At 38.5% G+C, this 1,669-nt stretch overlaps 1 protein-coding gene across 1 annotated transcript; it reads right to left on the bottom strand.

The window, feature by feature from the left end:
• On the bottom strand, positions 1-447 carry LOC119675105. The gene has a single exon (XM_038086292.1). It carries the CDS (start codon positions 445-447, stop codon positions 1-3), a length of 447 nt encoding a protein of 148 aa, XP_037942220.1.
• Between the last annotated feature and the right edge of the window lie 1,222 nt (positions 448-1,669).

The following is a 1,669-nucleotide window of genomic DNA, read 5'->3' as shown; positions in this document are numbered from 1 at the left end:
CTAGTTTTTTGACTGATGAGAGCTTGTCACAAAACTACAGGGCTGCCGACAAGCATTAGCTCTATCACCAAACCTTTCGTGATACCAGCACCAATCTGGATGACTTCCTGGTCGGGAACGAGTTCGCCTACGCCTCCTCGATGACGATCGACTTTGCACCGACTCACTACGACGTAAATCCAAACGACTCAGACGCTGTTCGATTTGCTCAAGCCTTCGTAAAATCACAGCATTCTCAGAATAGGCTGGACAATCAGAGGCTGACGCTACAGCTATCTGTTGAAAATCACCCGCCTCGCAAATACGATCTGCTAATTTCGCCAGTTCTGCTAGTGCCACGTTCGATGCCTGCAGAATAGCGCGCACTTGTGGTGGCAAACGCTTCAGCCAAAGAGACTTAAGGAACTCATCGCTCACCTTGTCTTTAGCTAACGCTGTCAACTCCATTAGCAACTGTGTTGGGCGTCTATCACCAAGTTCAACTTCTGACAACAACCGTTGAATCTTCCGCTGCTCGCTCTCACTGTACCGCTCTATGATGCAAGCCTTTAAATTAGCGTATCTTCCAGTTTCAGGAGGATGAAGCACTGCATCACTTACATCGGCGATAACACTTGACTCAATCGCTGCTACTACCGTGTTGAACTGTGTGATATCACTCGTAATGGCAGCTACTGCGAATTGCGCCTCGATCTGAGCAAACCAAATCTCCGGTCGCTCGTGCCAAAACGGTGGCACCTTCACTGCTACACGGTTTACGACACTTCCACTATCAGAAGCCATTACTACACCTTCGTCTGCAACTGACATCACAGCTCGATAATTAGATATTTAGCTCAGAAGTTAATATTTCTAAATTTAAACTTTCTCGAAATCACGTCGGGGTCACCAATTTAGCAATGATCTGTTCACCTTGCTAATTAATAAAACTCTAAAAATTTTCAATGTTAATAAACTTTTATTCAACTTTTTACAGAGAGAAAAATCAGAACGTTCTCATCAATCAAAACAAAAACTTAAAAATATTTGAAATTGAATTTTACTTTTTAAATTCAATAAATGCACAGCCAACTGGGTCGCCACAATATTAAATGTTGCTGAAGTTGTGATAATGATTCTAATGACTAATAAAAGATTGTCCGGTGACATGAACAATCTATATTTTTTAATAGTTTTGTTCTTTGTTTAAAATTTTTTTTTATTTTTTTATTGCTAAAACTATAGCTTGAATCTGATCAATACTATATACACATAAATAAGCAATTTTCTACACAAATTACTTCACATTCTAATTCAATGCCATGTCAGCGACATTTCGCCGTTTTAGTCGTCTTGGTTCATACGAGGTTATGATGTTAACAACTTCTGTGTTAACATGTTGCTGCAACCTCAGTTTGTGACTTGTTACTTTCTTTCTTATTTGTTCAGCGACTGTGGACAATTTTAGATCGCGGTGTATATAGCTGTTCCTAATGTACCATGGCGTTTATAAAATGTTCTATAGAACCTTGTCCTGGAAACGTTTGTTTAAAATAGTCGCTCTTAATTCATATTTATATTTATAGGTTTTATTGATTAATAACCTAAATTATGTTATTTTTTAACTCTTCGTTTCATTGCACATAAAAGATAATTTCTTGTAGTGAAGGAGATGTCTTAAAAAAAACTA

The sequence above is a fragment of the Teleopsis dalmanni genome, chromosome 2 (genome assembly GCF_002237135.1).
Source record: "Teleopsis dalmanni isolate 2A chromosome 2, ASM223713v2, whole genome shotgun sequence".
Lineage (NCBI taxonomy): Eukaryota > Metazoa > Arthropoda > Insecta > Diptera > Diopsidae > Teleopsis > Teleopsis dalmanni.
This window is presented reverse-complemented; position numbering and strand designations above follow the sequence as displayed.

What these genes read in the sequence shown, in the direction of transcription:
- LOC119675105 (XM_038086292.1), bottom strand. Translation starts at nt 447, where the DNA reads ATGGAGTTGACAGCGTTAGCTAAAGACAAGGTGAGCGATGAGTTCCTT.